The sequence below is a fragment of the Strix uralensis genome, chromosome 7 (genome assembly GCF_047716275.1).
Source record: "Strix uralensis isolate ZFMK-TIS-50842 chromosome 7, bStrUra1, whole genome shotgun sequence".
Lineage (NCBI taxonomy): Eukaryota > Metazoa > Chordata > Aves > Strigiformes > Strigidae > Strix > Strix uralensis.
In genome coordinates this window covers 42,874,674-42,892,925 of record NC_133978.1, presented here as the reverse complement: position 1 = coordinate 42,892,925, position 18,252 = coordinate 42,874,674, and the positions used below count along the sequence as shown (strand labels likewise).

The 18,252-nt window shown below is 40.2% G+C and overlaps 1 protein-coding gene and 1 long non-coding RNA gene across 4 annotated transcripts in view; one reads left to right on the top strand and one right to left on the bottom strand.

Moving 5' to 3' along the window:
• The window catches only part of INPP5A (inositol polyphosphate-5-phosphatase A), a 251,562-nt gene that overhangs the window by 1,665 nt on the left and 231,645 nt on the right, over positions 1-18,252 (bottom strand). The window contains exons 13-15 of one of the 3 annotated variants that reach the window (XM_074875636.1): positions 5,784-5,895; positions 1,370-1,438; positions 61-97 (exon numbers count right to left, since the gene is read on the bottom strand). In XM_074875636.1, coding sequence (XP_074731737.1) covers positions 61-97; positions 1,370-1,438; positions 5,784-5,895 — 218 coding nt within the window. Of the gene's footprint in view, positions 1-9; positions 98-1,369; positions 1,439-5,783; positions 5,896-18,252 lie in introns of all 3 variants that reach the window. The other 2 variants (XM_074875637.1, XM_074875638.1) reach the window with 2 other exon arrangements.
• Positions 1-18,252, top strand: part of LOC141946197 (uncharacterized) — a 20,376-nt gene extending 2,124 nt beyond the window's left edge. Inside the window, exons 2-3 of the long non-coding RNA XR_012629751.1 lie at positions 13,860-13,969; positions 17,957-18,252. This is a non-coding gene — a long non-coding RNA (uncharacterized LOC141946197). The remainder of the gene's footprint in view (positions 1-13,859; positions 13,970-17,956) is intronic.

Genomic DNA, 18,252 nt, shown 5'->3' with positions numbered 1-18,252 from the left:
GATATTTACCACCACATCACTGCACGACACAACACTTGTGCACATTTGCAATAGGTTTACCTGCCCCAGCAGCTATTCGAAAGGACAGGAACACAGGCTGCAGCAAGTCAGGGAAAAATAGAAGTTATGCATTTGAAATACAACCTTTTTTTTTTTTTTTTTTTTTTTTTTTACAGTCAGTAGTAAATACAGCAAAAATTCCTCTATGACTGAAAACAAAATGATGCAAAAATTTTTTGGATTAATCTAACTACAAAACGCACAAGAGAACTACCCTGTCTCCTTACAGATCCCTGTTCCCATTGAAATCTAAGGGAAAGTTTGCCATTGATCTCTGTGGAAGAGGACTGGGTCCCATACACAACTCCCTTTTAGCACACAATTAACTCCATGCTAAAAAAATTCACATTAAGTACACTGGTGACAAAGGAAACAAAAATTACTGTTTCTGAACTGGCTGACCTTCAGCTGCTGGCACACTGAACTTTTCATTTTGCTGGCGAAGTTAGTAAACGTCTGTATTTTAAAATCCGACTTGGATGATTCTAGACCAAATCACTCTAGTGCATCCATGAAGGTAAATATAGCTGTATGTTTGTGAATTTGGATGTAGGTGTACAGACGCATACACACCCATTATCCACCACTGAATTATTGCTCAGGAGCCTTAGCGCCAGGACTGACACCTTACCACTGGCTTACAGTTTACATGTTCTTGCAAGTTTCTAGTTGAGCTTTTATATAGGTTTTATGTAGTTTTTATACAGGCTTTCCGAGGTTACCTCCTACTCCTCGATCAGCTTTTTTCACAGAAAGCAAATACTCATTTGCTACATTTCTAACTTGGCTTTCCATCTGGTATCTTCAGCCAGAGAATATTGTTTGTAAAATTCATGTTTTTTTCTTCACTTTAACAACTAGTATTTATGTAATTCTAGTTCCTTTTTCTCACTTGTTGCTTAAAGATGGAACTGCCAATATGTTATTTTACTAATAAGCAGCTAGGCACTGACTTAATTGAAGCTATGTTTTGGAAACAATTTTGATAACCCAATGAAAATACTTTTGTTTTACAAGAACAGTCATAAGTGCACAGACAGTTGCTCCTCTTCATTCTGTACTGTATCGTGCTTTCACTGCAGCACACATCATCCTGTTCTTTATTTGATGTCATACAAGTATCTACTCTACTGGCTGATTTCAGTTCTAAAACATGTTCGAGGCTTTAAACTAAAAATAGGACAGAGATATAGCTGACTTAAAAATAAAATTAACAGAAACTAGTGCATACATTCTCCTTCCTAATAAAAGAGACTTAGAAGATACAATACTAAAATGTTTACTTTACTCAAATGTTTAATTTAATTACCTTGTGATCCCCCATGCAGACATTTGGCCCAATGTGGTCATATATTACTATCTTCTCATCATTTTCTGACTAGTTGAAAAAAACAAAACAACACAACAAACAACCAGTCAGTTCAAGTATTCTCCAGATTACAGAAACAGAAATATGGAAATAATTTATGCAAGTAGTTCAAACCAGTTTCTGAACGAAGTGATATTAAAACATCTTTGCTTGGCTTCTCCAGAGAAAGACCACGTAAGAATGAACTTTTATGTCCAGCACCACTTGCAGTAATTTCTGCAATTTGTCCACATAAAATAACTCATGAAATCACTGCATCTACTCCTTGCTTCTGGGACCTCAAGAAATTTTAGTGAGTAACACTGGGGTAGATGAAACGAATGACTCGGTTGCGACTGCATTCCACCTTTTGCCGGTGAAGTGCAGCTAGCACATTTGGCCAGCCCTTTTTTAAGAACAACACACAATTTTTATTGAATTAGGTGAGATAGATGTTGTTCTTTGAATTAAATGCAATCCACATTGACTTATAAGAGCATTTGATTTCATCATATAGGTGATTTTAAATTTTCAGAGAATAATGAACTATTTACAGTTTATGAATATAATCTTTAACCATGTCTATGAGATACATTTCTTTGTTTGAAAAAAAGCATTAAGTGATTTTAAGAAAATCAGCAAATGAAAGCTGAAATTCCTCCAGTCTCCATTATGAATTGCTTTCATTTTGTTCCATGTTGAACTTTATCCTTATACGCTGACTTCTTTAGCATTTGTAGCTTAATGAATAATAAACTGTAGTCCTCTTTCTGCCATTTGCAATAAACGTGATTTTGAGAATCTGTTTTGATTCTCTAGCCCAGTACTTCAGGAATAAATACAAATACATTGCTATACAAGACAATTTCTTATTATGCTAAACAATTCCTATAAGCTAATCAAATCTGCAATCTGCACACTCTCAAGTCTCTAACACAATCATAGATGTGCTTTAAAGTAGTTGGCAATACTAATTTATTTTGTATGAAACAGTCAAGACTTTCTCATCTGTAATCAGTCAAGTTTGACTGGGCAATAACTTTATATAAACAGTAGCATTTAGGACTATAAAGTTAAAACTGAATTATCTTTAATGCAGTAAGGAAGCTTAAGGTCAGATTTACTTTATAGCACAGTTGTCTGCCAAAAATATAAAAACATAACCTTCTGCATTGTATGCATGAGCACTTTCCAATATTTCAAGATCATAATGCCACTAGCATCGGAAGTGGGGATACATTCATCAAAAGCGACTTGATAATTTACAAAGGCAGCATAAAATTGTGGATTTTCAACTGCATAATCTTTAGACAGATAAACAAATTACAGCGGTGCACAAGCAGAAACAATATACACTTGGCTGAGCATTCATTACTTCATGCTATCAGGCATCAACACAGCTCCCTAGCAGTGGGCAACCTTTGGTGTTTTAGGGCTCAGGAAGCATAAAATAACATGATGGTGAGGTAACCGACCATGGCATGATAGATGATGTTGCATGAAAGCTGTTTACAGCCCCATGTCTGTACAATCTGTAATGCCTACTGGGTAGCAGAACACACTGTACAGTGTGGCAATTTGTGCGTACTACCCTTTCTTTACATAGGATTAAAATGCAGATTTACTGCAATTTTTGTTTGAAATAAAATATAGAATTGCTAAGGGAGAAAGAGAGATTCTTTATCTGCCTGTAAGAAAAATTAATACAGCAAAACGATTACCTGCATAAGAATACTCAATAGCTAGTTACAACCAGAAATTCTTCAAAAATTCATATACATTTATACTTTAAGGATTTGTTACAGTGTAATCAGTTAATCAAAATTTGCTTTTACTTTCTTCACAGTTCCTTTTAAAGCTTCAAAGCGTAAGTCTCTGCAGTGGACTAAATTCTCAGTAGCAAGGCAAACACTGCTTACTGTGTAGAACCACAAAAACTTGTAAGGTCATTTTGCCCTTTCCTCTATCAGTTCAGCATTCTTTTCTACTGAATATTTTCATTAAGTTTTGTGGGCCAGAATTACAGTTTGGTTTTGAGCTGGATAAGCTAACTCCTTTATTGGTGTAGACTCACTGAGTTAAACAACCATGCCAGTTTGGCCTCATCTACATTTGTAATTTTGCATAAGCATTTCTGGAGATGTCCCAAACTGCATGCTCATAATTTGAAAATGTAAAGCTGCAGAGACAAAATTATATGCATTTTTTAAATGTAAGCTTTGAATGACTGTTGTGGTTTAACCCCAGCTGGCAACTAAGCACTACTGGGAGCATATACTGCAAAATTAACTCTATCCCAGCCAAAACCAGCACATTCATCCAGATGACTGGGTTTCTGTTCCATGGAGACTGAGAATGGGCCAATGACCTCACAGTTACAAATTTCTTTAATGCTCTAACTTTGTTTTCCTTTGTTTAATTTTCTCCCATTATATCCAAGTTATACCCCCCTAGATAATCTGAAAGAATTCCTTTCCCTCTGTACTGTTTACACTCTTCAAGCCTTTGTGTACACTTCTATCTCCTTATTCATAGCTTTAAAAAAAATCTTCCCTCATTGGCCACTCTTTCCATGGTTTTAATCCTTTGTTCTTTAGGAATTTCATGGGCGCCAAGTACTATCTGTAATATTTTGGGTAAAGTCTCACTTTTTCACATGATATTTCTGTGTAAGAAGATGAAGTAACACTGATTTTGACGTTACTATTTTACTATAAAGCCTGTATTTTTCTTAGCTTCACAGGTTTTTTTTTAGATACTGCAGTACATGCATTGTCTAAAATTTTGGGTGAAGCTTCAAGAGATCGTGCAGATACTTCTACACATTGAAACGTGTGAAGAAGTACATCGAATTGAAATTTGAGTAGCTATGGAAAAAATGTTCTCAGCCTTTCAGTGAGTTATATACTGCAAAGCAAACAGTGTAATCATGAGATAAATAACCATGATGAGAGAGAGAAACGGGAGGTTATAAACTTCAGGAGAGCAAGTTTCAAGGGTTTCGCTAATTTAAACAAGAAAAAAGCCACAAAGCTGTAGAATATGGATTTATTTGCAAAGATTATTTTCCGCAACTTATTCTGATTAAACTGTGTTAGTTATTCAGGAACAGACAGACGGATACGTGACTTTTGGGCAATTTTGGGTTTGGTGAGTCTGTTCTGTATGAGACATTCACATGGGCTGGTCAGCAGGGGAACCTCAGCGCCACAGTGCTGGGAAGTCACAGCACGGTTGTGCTGGCGTCACGCTCACGGCCACGGCTAGTGCAGCACCAACAATTCAGAGCAGAAAGACCTGGGGGAGACCTCCTTGTACCACACACCGACTTCCCGATCGGTTCCTAGTCCTTCAGAACAACTGGTGGCCAGCGTGAAGAGGATGGGTCTCCAGTTGCCATGAACAAGCACACAGGAGAAAACTGGGGCTGTGTGGGTTGGCACCTGTAACCGGCTGGCCTGGGCCAGTGTTTCCAACGAGAGGAGGAGAGCAGAGCAGTAAGCAGGAGAAAGAGAAAGCTAGAGAAAAGGAAAGCTGGACGGCTCCTGAATTGTATTTAGGTCATTTAACTTTGGACAGAACATCACCCAAGTTTACCTTACCTCTATACACTAAAATCCCAAGAGGAACTAGATGTTCTAAAAATGTTGCACAATTGTGTTTTTAAAGCTCTAATGGAATGTCTAAATTTAGGCGCTTAATTGGTGTCCTGAAGTTAGGCCTACCTGCTGGGGACTCTGCCTGCATTCAGGGGACAGTGATGGGAGATCTGGCCCATCAAACGTCTGGCATATTCTTGGGAAATCCAGTTCTCACCATCAGCAGCAGAGGGAACCTGAATCTACCACGCTTGTAGCTCAGGTACCTCAAGTTGTTGCTGCACAGGTTTTCCTTTCAGCGGCGTTACTCCGCAGTCAGCAGCCGCTCCTTGGTACTTTTGTCTGCATCTGTGCTGAATCCTTGGTAAGGGCAGCACTGTTACCTATGTTACTGTATAGTGGACTGGAGTGGGGGACCGATGGAGGGTTTTTGTTACTCTTTTTTAAAGCAGGGACAGTTTCCCAGTGCTGTAAGTACAGAAGCGGCACAGAAGAGATGACAGGCATCTGGCATTGGCACCTCAGATACCCAAAGCAGCGTTTGTGAAAGCTCCTGCTTTGGTAACTGCCAACGGGTTAACTGGGACAAACCCACATCCTTGGGTGGAAAGCAACGGAGGAACAGCAGTTTGTCATTGCCATGGTACGCTGTCGCCAGTGTGGCAAGCGTTTGCTATGGGGAACTGAGAACACAAGGACAAGGCAGAAGTCTTTCAGCCCTGCCCACCTTTGCTGAAGATAAACCCAGCGCACGGCGGCTGCAGGGCCGTACTTACTTTCAGAATGAGCTCCTTGGCTGAGTGGGACATGAGGATTCTGTCACACCAGGCTGGACATCTCGTGTTCATGTACTGCTTCCCCTGGCTAGAGTCCTCGCTGTACGGATAACTGCAAACAAATCACAGTCAGAACCATCAGCAACTTTTCTGCAAAGCAGCCTGAAACCTCTGGCTCAAATGACCACACTAATTAAAAATTTTAACTGGCAAAAAGCAGCTCTTTTAGATACCTCTCATAATTACCTTTCTTTTCTAATGTGCTTTCTCTGTTTCTCTTCTCATATCTACAATCCTACTTTAGGCCAACATGTTAAGACACACACAGTTTCACAACTCTCACCTCCTACCTTGCATTTTTGCACGAGAGTGTTTAGAGACAGCAAACTGTGAAAGTACAAAAATCAGTTCAACGACAACTCAAATACATAGTAGGCGGCTGTTGGTTATGACTAGGGAAAAAGAATAGGCCGAAGATGAAAAAGGAAACCCAGGAAAAAAAAAATGTTCATCTCCTGGGATTTCTTTGCAGGATTCTCTCAAGGAGAGCTATCCAGGAATAACTGAACAGAAAACAGAGTTCAGAGCACTGGGATCTCTGCAGCTGTACACAGACCCCACCTGTGTGGATTCTCTAAGGCTGACAAAAAGGAAGATATGACAAGAAAGCAGGCTTTTCATAGGATTTCTTCAGAACCAAGGAATTAGGAATGTGGTTTAAGGAAAATGATGCTGACTACGTAAGATTCTGTAACTTTATATGAAATTGTGTTAATAGAATAGGATAACTTCTGGAATAGAAGTTGATTAAATGGTATTTATGCTGTGGGGGCCATTATAAATGTGCTATAGGATCTCCAGTGAATTCTAACTTAGCTCTGAAAGGCAACAGAAAGTGTTTATTTTAACCTACAGAACAGTCTAAAATAAGGTAACTCAACTTGCCTGTGAAATCATGTGGCTGAAATCATCTAAAGCACCTGAAGTGGCAACCTCGGGTTCAGCTGTCAGGAGGCTGAGGCCAAAGTTTTCCTCATTTTATTCAAATGTTCCCTCTCAGTAGTTTAATATGATGGAACTTTGGATTTGACGATGCTACCATGCTGTAAGGCCGACTGTTTTCCCAGACCATTTCCAAATGGCAGGCATGGGTAAGTAGCCAAAGAGGGGTTTGGAGAAATCCAGAGGGTTTGTGACAGGCTCACAATTTCTTGAATATTGGGCCTGAATTTGTTTAAAGACATTTGATAAATGTCTTTAAACAAAAACCATAAGGCTGGTGCATATTATCTACATATGTATGTGTGGGTGTGTTTAAAATGACATTTGCATTTTATTCTGCTCATCACTGAATTCATAAAGGAAATACTGAAGTTTTCCTGATATGTGTGTTAAAATAAAATTTCTGGTATTGTAACAAAAGGGTTTGCATGCTTGAAGAGAAACTTATTTACCACCCTGCTTGGTGTGATACTCTGAAACGGAGACATATAGCTTTCTACCAAATGGGTTTACAAGCTACACTGCCATTAAAAAGATTAGCCATGGCAAACATCCAAGAGAAGCGTACTGAACGTATTGGAACAAACCAGTGATCTCAGTACCTTTTCCACCTCATCAAACCTAACAAGACTCATTTTCAAAACATATTATGAGAATTCAATTTGCTGCTTCACTGACATACAGAAGTACAGCTTATTTCTGAGTGTCTGTGAAGTATTTTGATGATGTAATACTATTGGTAGTAGAAGCTCTTTGTCTGCAATTTAAGGGTTGACTTTTTCTGGTAACCTCTTACTTTAGTTACTCAAGAACCCCACATAACTAAAGCAACTTCTCATGACATAAGGTATAAGAATCAATCACATTTCATATAATCTTTCCTTTTACACCATTAACTGTATGGCTTTTAAAGTATGATGTTCTGTACCTGGAATAATCGGTTACTGCTATGTGTTAGAGCATTTCATCTGAGAGCCTATATTCTGCAAAATGGTATTTATCAATTTGCTTTATTGATCTTAACGTTTTCACAGGGTGAAAACTTCTGCCAATTTTTCAAGGTCTTTAGCGCTGATCACCCAGTCAAGAAGTTACTGTAGTTTACAAATCTTTGACAAATCAGATTTCTAATGGCTGGGACAGAGATGAAAATAAATGCTGCAAAAGTTATCCAGACAAAATAACCTGTAGGTAATAATTTAATACAATAAAGTGGGGCAAGCTCTTCTTTTTATAAGGCAGCTTCGGGCCAGAGGTGTGGAGCACTCTGTCTTGCTGCACTCTAATGAGCTAAGGCTTCTCTCTCCCCACCACCACCCCTTCGGCTTGTGCAAGTCTCACTCTCAGTGAGATGCTGACATAGACATAATAAAAAATCCTAACTAGATACACCCCCCCAAAAATAAGGGAAACCATTTGCTCTCCTCCTTCATGCTCTAGAAGGGTCACAAATACTTTGGAATAAGCAGGCTTCTTTTGTAGATGGGCTCAAAAAATGATCATAGATAGATATGACTCAAAATTGCTGGGAGGGATTCTATTTTGGGACTTAAGAGGTTTTGGGGACAAGATAGTTTAGTTTATTATATGCCATTTATCTTAAATAGATTTTTGCAAATAAAAGCAGAGGTTTCTGGAATAAGACTGTCACTGAAGACATTTTCATGAAACATACTGCTGAATGTATACTGTTCCCAAATAAAACTTCTCAGACAACATACACTCCAGGAGCTGTCTCCATCATCCTGTACTGAGTGAAACAGTGGAATGAAAAAGGTGCTACTGCTTCCAGAATTGAACCATCTTCTTAAGAACTCTGAAGCTTTTACTTTTTTGGAGCATTTCTAATGGTGCTCTCCCCTGTGGATACTCGGGTGTCTTACATGATGTTACCTTGTTCAGATGTCTTCCCACCAGCTGATGGGATTTAAACCAGGCAACAGCAGCAATTGAAAGAGCAGACAGACAGATGCACAAGCATTTCAGGAAGCCAGGCTGATGATTCTGGTGCTGTCATATCAGAAAGATGTTCAAAAATCAAAGACACGGGGCAAATGCCGAAAGCCTCAGAACTGCACTCAATTTCAGTCTCGTACACACAATCTGTCACCAGAATGCAGCCTTTGGGTGTGCTCCTGCAAACACTCGTCTCCTGAAGCTGGTGAACTTGGCCCCACTGCCGTGAAGGCTGCAGAGCGCCCAGGCGGGTAACTAACAGGAGAGCACGTATCTCAGGAACACAGGACAGACAGACATGACGCTCATTTTGCTTCTTCCAATGCAGCAACTGCCCAGATAGCGCCGAGTCCAGGTCGTGCTCACGGAACTGGGAAATATTTCCACCACCTTCAACGGGCTAACCAAGACACAAGTGTGCTAATACCCGCTTCTCTTTGACTATGAACTTTTTGTTCTCTCTAGGGTGGCTTCATGATTTACCTCCTCTTTTCCTTCCTTTCAACCCCACTTCTCACCTGCTTCTTTGAAATAAAGCATAAATAGTCTCTTTTAAAGAATAATGTGAATTTAAATTTGTGTGCATGCAACAAGCAGAACTATTCTTGTAATACACACCTTCCAAAAGACATGACGCAAAAGATTGTTCGCTATCAAGTGCATTAAAATAACTTTGTTTGCTGACGTCTCCAGCCTCTTTTAACACACTCATACCAGGCAAGTAAGGAACTCCTGAGGAACTCTTAAGGAATAATAAGTTCTTAATTCAAAACTCAGTTAATAATTCTTGTTAAGAGATTTCCTGATCCATGAATTGGCTTGATAAAAACAACTGCAGATCTGATAAAAATAATTTTAAGAACTCTACTCCAAATAATCAAAAGTTAAAAATTCCAGTATTAATCTCCCAGAGGGTAAGCATCACGCCACCTTTCTGTGCATGTGTAACTAGTCTTGACCATCAGAACTGTGACTGTGGCAGAGAAAAAGGGAGAACCAGCTTGCTCAGTCCCATGACTAGACAGGAAAGAATGTCTTTTTTTTTTCTTTCAATAGCATTCTGCCTCAATCACAATCTATCTTGTGCAATGCACAGAAAACAGTGATCTTGAGAATGAATAGCGAGTGCTCATGTAAAAATGATGACATAACAGATAAAGGCCTCTAGGTACCACTGAAATAGAAATGATAAATGTATACAATGCTAACACATAACAGCTGCTATAGATAAGTTAAGACTGTACACACTTCCTAACTTTAGTATTCAGTACGGTTACTGATGTTTTTTTACACACACTGTATTATGTATATTTAAAAACACAAATGGAGAAATGAGGATTTCCAAGTGGAACAACTTTTCTGCCCTGATTAAAACAGTGGCAAAGTTGAAATTTAGAACCTAAACCACTCGTGTTAGATGAACAACCAATAGCAAAAATAGTCTGTTATTCTCTGTGTATGCCAGCTGGTAGAGTTACACAAAATATACCTTGACTGTATATGCCTCTGGAGGATGGACAGGCAGGCAGTTCTGGAGCTGGAGCACCCGTGTGAGAGGCTTGTACGATTTATCTCCAGTTGTTCAGGATTTATTTTTTCTCAAGATGTTCCTTCTAGCTGCTTTTCCACCTTATTTCACCAACTTTTGTTTCAGTTACACTCATTTTATTTAGCCAGGATTACTGTCTGGTGGGTTTTCTGAATAAAACTTCCAGAAGGTACTAATTAAAGCAACATCATTAATACACACTCAATGTTGTCAAAATTTAACCAAACACTTTGAGGAATTGTTAACTAACTCTGTTAATAAGAGCAGACTGTCCAATGAGCATTACAGTTAATAGGGATGAGAGCTACTTGGCAACTGTTTGGGGAAAATAAACCATTAAGAGCGTCAGTAATATTACTGCACTGCTGCTGTTGACAGGTATTGTCAAAGATGATTGGACACCTTTACAAAAATACTTACTGCAGGGTGAAAAGTCTTCTGACATCATAAACCATCCTGTCAGCAGTGTCTTAACTCGAAGCACAAGCCAACAATACTGTGTATATAAATGTCTCCTTAACTGGCATTTCCAGTCAGGAAAAATGCTCCTAATGAACTCTTCTCTTGTGTAAGAATGGATAAAATGTGTTACTGAGATGGGTGAAATGTACTTTCTAACAGGAAACAATTAATTCACTTTGGAGTGTTATTACCTTTAAAAGCTGTCTGCCACCCTGTTCTGCTTTCCAGCTCACTTTTGCCCAGTGAACACGCCCTGCTGCTAACGCCTGTTGGTGTTGCTTTAGGGATTCTGCCTTCTGTGGTCAAGACATTCCCAGCAGTGTTGTAGCAAGTGTGACAACATCCACTAGGCAACAGTGGGGAAGAATTAAGCTATGTAATCTTTTTTAGTACAATAAAGGTCATTCTGAAAAACTCTGCATCCTATGTCTAGACTCAGATGCAGATGTGTGGGCAAACTTTATATGTTTCAGGGAGTGGGAATACCTCCTGTTCAAAGACCACTTGTTCTCATCTATTAACTGTCCACGCATTTCATATCACTGAATTGTTTCTAATATAAAATATTTGTGATGGATGGAACTATAAAGCGTCAATGAAAACTGAGCTCTTTATGGGAAGAGCTGAGACACAATTTTGATTTGGTCCATTTTATCTTTGAACTTGGGTATGAGTCTTTGCATTTACTGCTCTCACTTTTAAGTCTTTCTATTTACGTATGATATTGAGAGAAAACTTCAAAAGGGAAAAAATCCCAACCACTTTTCATAAGACAATCATTTACTATTTTTGTATTTTGTAAGAAAATGTTGGGTCAATTTACCTTTAGCTTTGACATACTTTCAGATTGTCTAAGATGCTTTTAACCACAAGCAAGGACAGTGAATGTAGGCTGCTGGTTCAAGCTTTGTCTGCTTCGAAAGTTGTAAGGACAAGGATATAAATAAAAATATTTTGATATTTTTGATTGACAAGGTCCCAACTCAGCATTAGTGTGAGCTGGTACACAAGTGTGATTTCAATAAAATGTCATCTGACCCCTGGAAGTATGACATCTAATTTTTGTCATCTTCCAGATCATTAGTTTCTTCCTCCAAATTGAATTACCATTTTATATTTCCCTGAATCTGAAAGGGAGATTTGGGTTCCCTAGTTCTCTTCCTAGCAAATGACCCCATGTAATTTATCTTCATATGCTCATTTTAGGCAGCAGACAGTTAAAGCTAAGCAGTAAGACACATTGCTGTTTGAATTAAATTAGCTGCTTCATATGTACCAAAATACTAATAAGCCTTCATGATGCTCTGCTGAGCTAACTGGCCATGATATGCATCTCACTTAAGCCAAATCAGGAGGGTAAACACAGTCCTGCAAACACAGTAGTTAAAGTACAATGTGTTAAACAGCTGCTACTTGCAAAGGCTACACTAACACCATGGTGATCACACCAACAATCAGAGTCAAAGGTGACAATAAAAAGGGGGGGTCACCCGGGCAATCCAGCAGCAAAGGGTAAGAAGGGTAAACAGGACTCAAGCTGTAACTCAGGCACAACACAAAACAGGAAGGTTAACGACACAATGTTTTTCTCTGAATCTTTTTTTATGGCTTTATGTTGGGCATATTGCTTTTTGACTTAACATACTTTTTTCAAAAACAGATGTCTATAATATGCTTCAGAGTCAACATTTCTGTATCACCAGTGTAACTCTGGACGTTTTTCAGTTAAAAACCCAACCAAACCCAGAGCTCCTTTCTTTTTCCAGCAAGTAACAACCGGCCCTTTGCTTCCCGCCCAGAACGCTCCCCCCGAGAGAATCTGCCCTGGCTGACGCGGAGCCGCCTGCGGCCGCACCTCAGCAGGGAGGTGAAGAGGGTGGGTGCGAGCCCCGTCTGCGGGGCGTCGGGCCAGCGAGGGGCCAGGGGCCGGCCTGTGGCTAACAGCAGCTGCGCGCTGTGCTCGGCCCTGGAGACGCGCGTTGGGGAGAGGCCCAGCTCACAGAACCGGGTTGTTCAGCAACACTAACGGCTCGGCCAGCCAACAGCGAGCGACGCGCTCTAGGGCTTTAATAACAGTAATGTTGCAGGCTGCTAAATGTATGTGATACTGCTACTATTGCAAGTGGATAAATGTGATTATGAGTAACGCTGGCTTGTCGGGAAGGACCCAGCACTGGCTGGTTTCAGCAAAACAGTCAAATGTTACTGTATGTGACTGTGATTGAGCTAAACGTCTTTTCTGGGAACGTGCCTGGCTTAGAGTAAGTTACTTTTGGGCTATAATTTACAAATTCTCATACTGGAAAAAAAAATTACTGCAAAGCTGAGGCAACAGGTGGGACAGGGCTCAGTTTCCAAACTACCAGGCTTTTCAACAGCACTTTCAGACAAGAATATACTGAACGGCCTGGTAACAGCAAAGACCATAATCTGTTTAGAATTTGCTTTGCTTTCTGCTTGCAGCACGGTCTGTAATCCTCACCTTACACATAGCATACAGGAATGCTCAGTCCTTGAAACTTGTTACTTCATTGACTTTCCCCTCTTTTTCCCTTTACCACAGTTCCTTAAAACAAACAGAACTGCTTACTTGGGTGATATATCCAGTTCCTCACAAAGTAAAGAAACACCCTATTTTCATTTGGAAATTAATTGAGAATGATGGCAAGAGTGGTGATGGTTTCATGTGAGGGGAGAAATGGGGATAAGAGCTGTCTGAAAACTATTTTAATGATTATATTCTAACTGTTTTGGAGGAAATGGCACCTTGTCTTTTCTGCTTCCAGCTGGGAAGCTGTTTCTGTGCTCCAGCCTTAGAAGCTGGAAGAACCCAGACAACTACACAATGTCCTGTGGGAATTTGTTCGTCAGGGGCTGAGGGATCCACTGGCTATTTAAGATACCTCACTGATACCTGGAAGGTGATTTACAGTGCATGAATGAGTAGGAAGTATTTCTATTTGGTGGATACTTCTTAACACTTCTTAACTGGCAGAAAAATCATGTGTTATAAAAGTAGCTTATAGAGCAAGTATAAAAATCATTTAGGACTTCAACAATTTTTAACCTATTTGAGTGCCTAACTCTCCCTTTTTTTGAGACAACAGGACCCAGGAGCGTTCCTGAGATAACGTTCTAAGAAACAGGAATCCCATTTGCTTCAGGAGTACTGCACCAGTCCTGGCAGCAGGCGATTTGCATACTCAGTGAGACATGGGTAAGTACAGGCAGCCCGTTGAAATCTAAACCATCATCTTGTCTTCCCGTTTCACACCCGAGGGCAACAACTGGGATATGTACAATACCACCCACAGGGCTGGGTACAAAAGGTACAAAAGGCAGAACTGTTCTTCTCTGGACAGTCTCTGCAGAAGGGAAGGAACAAGTGAGCGCATTTGAAAATGGCTTTGCTTCATGCAGAGCGGACTGGCTCACTCTGTAGTGCAGATTAGACAAGAAAAAATGTATGTATCATCACACAACCTACTAGAACAAAAAAAAAGGTCACGGGACAAACTACAAGGGTAGAGAATAAATAGGTTACAGACTAAACAGGATTCTGGCAGAGTAAGGGACCAGACCAGAGAGAATTCCAAAGGAGAAACACTCTTCCAAGAGTAAATGAGATTCAACCTGTCTCCTGGTGAGGGGTGACAAAGCCAAGATACTGCCAGTGCAGAGGGTCTGCTTGAGAAAAGTATCACATGGAGGGTATCTAAGACACAAACATATGTCCAACCAATAAATTACATGACAGCCTAATGCGACAACAAACAAGGATAGGTCACTTTAAGAGAATGATTAATACATGAGATTACTGTGCACGCAGACTTATCTGAAAGCAAACCTTGTAGGTGGGTGTGAACTCTTGCTAAAGTCAGCTCCTATCTTTGCTATACAACAGCTACAAGAATAATTATAATAATTAATGGAGAGCAGTGATAAAGGCAACAATTGCCCACCTGTATATTGACTGACCACAATGTTGTTACTTCTTTTTTCACACCTACCACCTTTTGCAACGATTGCTGACTACCACAGACTCTTTTCCAGCCTCACACTGGGCTTGCTGTTTGCTCACGGCTGGGCTGCTCAGCCCGTGACTGACAGAGCTTACAGAGTTTAAAATCCTGAATTATATTTAGTCTCCAATGGCTAAGGTTGCTATGGGCTCCATTAGATCACAAAGGGTAATGAGATGAAAACATGAATATTCACTACATAAAGTAAAAGGCCTCAAAATATATCAGTATAGGAACGGGTGAATAATGTCTGAAAAATACTCCATTGGAAGGGGTCTTTATGTTCTCTGTGTGAAGGTAGCAGACCTGCAATGCAGCCTGTGGTTTCTTACTAAGCTGGGGCTCCTCTTCCAGCCTGCCTTCGCTTTGGGCAGATTTCAGGAGGACGGAGGAAGGATCTGCTGTTGCCGAAGGCAGCATGGTTTGTCACTTCCCCTATTCTCAGCCCAAGGGAAGACAAATGAGGAAAGGGGTGGGCTTTGGAGAGGGTAACCTCTTGGCTGGGGGGAGGAACCACCACCGGAGCGGTCTCCCTGCTGGCTGGCAGAGATGGCTGTGTCTTCCGCAGATGCCTCTCCCTCGATCACGATTCGGAAGTGCTGGAATGTTCTGGGGAGTGCCCTGGGCAGAGGCTGCCGGCCGGGGTGAAACGGCCCCAGCACATCCCGGCCGAGAGCCAGCGGGCCAAGACTTTTTTCCTTGGAAGTTCACTCACTGCAACACCAGCACGCTTCTCTGTGGTGCTCGGGTTGTACAGGATGGTGAGCTGAAACAACTTAAGCACGTACTTGAAGAATTAAAAGGAGCTCAGAATTGAAGGAATTTAGAAAAATGCCAAGATATCAAGTGCCCTGCTGAACAGAGAGGAGATAACTGACAGCCTCACAAATTGAGCAGATGCTGCAAGCGCTGTGCTCAGTCAAGGCTTTGCTCCGGGTGTTTTTGACGGGGACTGCCTGACCACCGCTCCCTCTGCGCCGCAGCAGGATGGTCACGCGGGGTAGGAGGAAGAATTCGCCTAAGATCAAGCAGACATATGGTCTTAAACAAAATTAAAGTTTTGCACTGGAGAAGAACAATAGTTCTGTTTTGTTTTGAGCTCCTTAAGTATGCCTGCAGAAATGCTATTTTCAGATGTGGCTGGCAGGAGAGCTCAGAAGTGGCTTTGGAATTCTTCCCACATACAAAGCTGACTGGAAAGAGTCCTGAAGCTAACGTGCACTAACACAGAGTCCACCAAGACCTTGCAGAATCCCACTTGCACATACATTAACACGAATTTACCGTGTTGCCTTAATACCATTTCATTTACAGCTACAAATTCAATTTATAACTATAATACACTATAACTATAAATTCTCATAGAACTATAATAATATATATGATTATGATCGATACCAACCAAAATTAATGTATGATTAAAAATATTAACATAGCTATGTAAAATCCAACAAATGCCATTTATAGATTGCTTAGTAGTTTTAAAACTTAAAAGTGAACTGCTGTTTCAAAAGGGCAGAAGTCAAATTGTGGATTAATGGCTAGATAAAAACAAAGAACTTCAATTTCATTTATATGCAACTAAGGCCAAAGTGGTAATTCTGAAAATCCTCACTCACCTACCATCTTATCAACCATGCCAAGGCTCTGGTCTCCACTCCTACAACTGTTTTTCTTATTTTGTCCAGTGACTGTTTCCTGTGAAATGCAGAAGCAACCCTGAGAGCAGAACTCATCTCCGCTTCTCCACGTACAAGCGGATGGCTGCCCATGGGGTGACAGCATCCTCTACTTTCGTATTTTGTCTTTTTCGACCTTCTGCCTGCTGTACTCAAAATTAATAAGCCAAAGTAGATATGCTACATGGGTAGGAAAATACTTATGCAACAGCCTGACAGGGTGCTCTTCTTCTGAAGGAAGTAAGCATTTCACTTCTAGTTTTGAAACCTCTCATGTCAAGTTTCAACCCGCAATAATTTTAATGGTCTTTATAAACTTATAAAGCCTTGAAAAATAGCTTTTCTAAATATAGAATCGTCTGTCCTGACTTTTAGAGATTTAAGTCAGGACTACAAGGTTATATTAGTTTAGCTACACTGTGTTTTTATGCAGTCTTTCACAATGGATAGTCAACACACCTTCCCACAGAGGGTTTAAGCAAAGGTGGGTCCTCACTCAAAGGATCAAAAAGCATGGAAGATTTGCATTAGCTTGTTACGGAGAGCATCAGCTTAGTTCCAGTTCTCTTTTAAAAAAACACCAAAAGATGTAAAGACAGCTGGACAGCAATGTTCTTATTTTCTCCGTGGCTGTCCAGACTTGGCAAATAGAGCAATGCAGGAGGGAAAGAGGCCTCTGGTATTTCAATTTCTTTACAGAATTATCTGTACTACTGCTTAAAGACAAGCAGGAAGTCAGTAGTCTAAAAAAAAATATTTTTAAGTATTCTTGACTCAGTACAAGGTCTCCACTCTACAGAATTAAAAAGTAACTTTCTATTTGATACTTATTACAACATCAAAATTTTACTTTTAGGGACCATTAGCATAGGGACTAGAAAGAAAATAAGGAAAAGGTTTATATAAAGTTCATTTTTTTAAAGCTGGTAGTAAGAAGCATGATACAGAGGCTGGAAATATACAAAGACCTAATTTTTTGCCAAGACCTGTGAATAATGATTCCGGAGATATTTTCTCTAACAAGTGGTAAGAGTTCAGTGCTCTCACTGATTATTGAATGTAGTTTACAATCAACTGAAAACAGAAGGTAACAAACGATAGAAAATCACACTGTATGCGGATTTTGAAGAGCATAATGAAATCGACAACTACAAATACAGTAAAGAAGAACAAAACCCCAGAGAAATACTACAACACATCATCATTTCATTGGGGCATTTTAGTTAGAAAATTACTCAAGAAGTCAACATTTCTATTATTACTCATATTGAAATGCTATCTCAGTGTAATGAAAAACTGGGAACAAGAAGGTCTGACAGCTTAAGAGTTTTAGGTCCCTAAACAAAAAGATAAGGAGAATCTTGAGGTTTTTTCCTAACAGACAATTTGCATTTTTTCGTACTCTAAATGGTGTATTTTATGCGAAAGCACATAAAAAATGCTTTTTGTTTTGTTTTTCTTACTTACTGATCTTTTCTTTATATTATTTTCATTAAATCCTAGACAGCAAGAGTGGTAACTCTTCCCTATTGTTCCTGTGAAGTCTCGTGGAAGGTCAGTTTCCCTGAAATTTATGAACATGGGAGATTTTTATCAACGTATTAAGGCAATTTGGAAGTTGCTTCCCGCTGAGAACCAAGCATGTTTTGTGTCCCGAGGCGTGTCCCGTGCCCGCACAAGCCCCGCTGCCCCTTGCCCGTGGGGCCGGGAGCGCGTCCCCAGGGCAGCGTCACGCTGCGCCGGCTCCGGGGCCACTGCTCATGCGGGAAAGCCCAACTCATCCCGGGCGTGAGCGGTGC